This window comes from Papaver somniferum, unplaced genomic scaffold (assembly GCF_003573695.1).
Source record: "Papaver somniferum cultivar HN1 unplaced genomic scaffold, ASM357369v1 unplaced-scaffold_6508, whole genome shotgun sequence".
Taxonomy (NCBI): Eukaryota; Viridiplantae; Streptophyta; class Magnoliopsida; order Ranunculales; family Papaveraceae; genus Papaver; species Papaver somniferum.
In genome coordinates, this window is record NW_020649314.1 from 1 (window position 1) to 1,086 (window position 1,086).

General features: G+C 36.0%; 1 protein-coding gene across 1 annotated transcript; it reads right to left on the reverse strand.

The window, feature by feature from the left end:
* Positions 1 to 554: 554 nt before the first annotated feature.
* LOC113343785 (early light-induced protein 1, chloroplastic-like) lies at positions 555 to 1,080 on the reverse strand (the record flags this gene model as incomplete). Its single annotated transcript, XM_026587911.1, has 1 exon — positions 555 to 1,080. A coding segment is annotated over one exon (333 nt), but the record flags the coding sequence as incomplete, so codon positions are not given.
* Positions 1,081 to 1,086: the final 6 nt, after the last annotated feature.

A 1,086-nucleotide genomic window follows, 5' to 3' on the forward strand; every position in this document is an offset into this window, starting at 1 on the left:
TAGTACTCGGCATGAAAAATTAATGAAAGAATGAGAAATTGTTATTGTTGTTGTTGAAGATATTGAAAACGTATTTGAAAAACCCTAAATTCCAAGAAATCAAGAAGATGACTGAAATTGTGGATCAAGAAATGGGCGAAGATCAGAATTTTTTTAAGTATTTGATCTAAATCGTGATTAAATCACACTCTGTGGAAGAAACTTATTGAAAAACTTGTTGTGATAGAGTTAATCCCAAATCGACCTCAATGATACCATGAGAAAGTTATTACACAGTAATTAGAGTATTTTTATTACGAAAGATATTAATTCGGTAGATTACACAAACACATATGAGAGATATTTATACATTGAGAGACAGACTACGATAGTCAAGTCAACATGACCTTGACTACTGGTATATATCCTAATAAAAGCTTTTACTGCTGGTTTTTCTTTTTTAATCTTGATTGAGTTGTTTAAAACGAAGGGTGGGTGAGGGTCCTTTTTGAATTTACCATCTTGATTTACTGTTTATCCACGGTAATACTTGGCCACACACTTACCAATTTCACTTGAAAAATCGTCCATGGTGATGGGGAGAGATATATTATAATGATTTTGTAATTGGCTAAAACATATACTAATAAAGGCGAGCACAACTTTTCATATATGTGATGATCAAAAACATTTACAAGGGGCCTAGTAAAATTTTAACCTTCCAAAACGCCAAGAATGAGTACTTGAAATAGATCAAAATCATGTAATTTATATGAGAGCTCCTCCCTTGGCAACTTCAGTGAGCACCAATGCAACCAAACCCAGCATTGCTGCTCTACCGTTCCACATCTCAGCAGTGGAGGACATGATACCGTCTGATTTCGATTCAACACTCACACCTTGAGCCAATGGGACAATTGAAGCCACGGATAGCAAAACACATGTATATAGAAACCATGGTAGTCCTCCATCACCCAACTGTGCTGCAACATCAGTACCTTTAGCAAGTTCTACTCCCATAGCAGTAACAAACCCAATCATGGCAAGTCTACCATTGATTCTCTCAGGTGCCGGCCCACTGAATGCTAGTAAATCTGTAAATTTTGT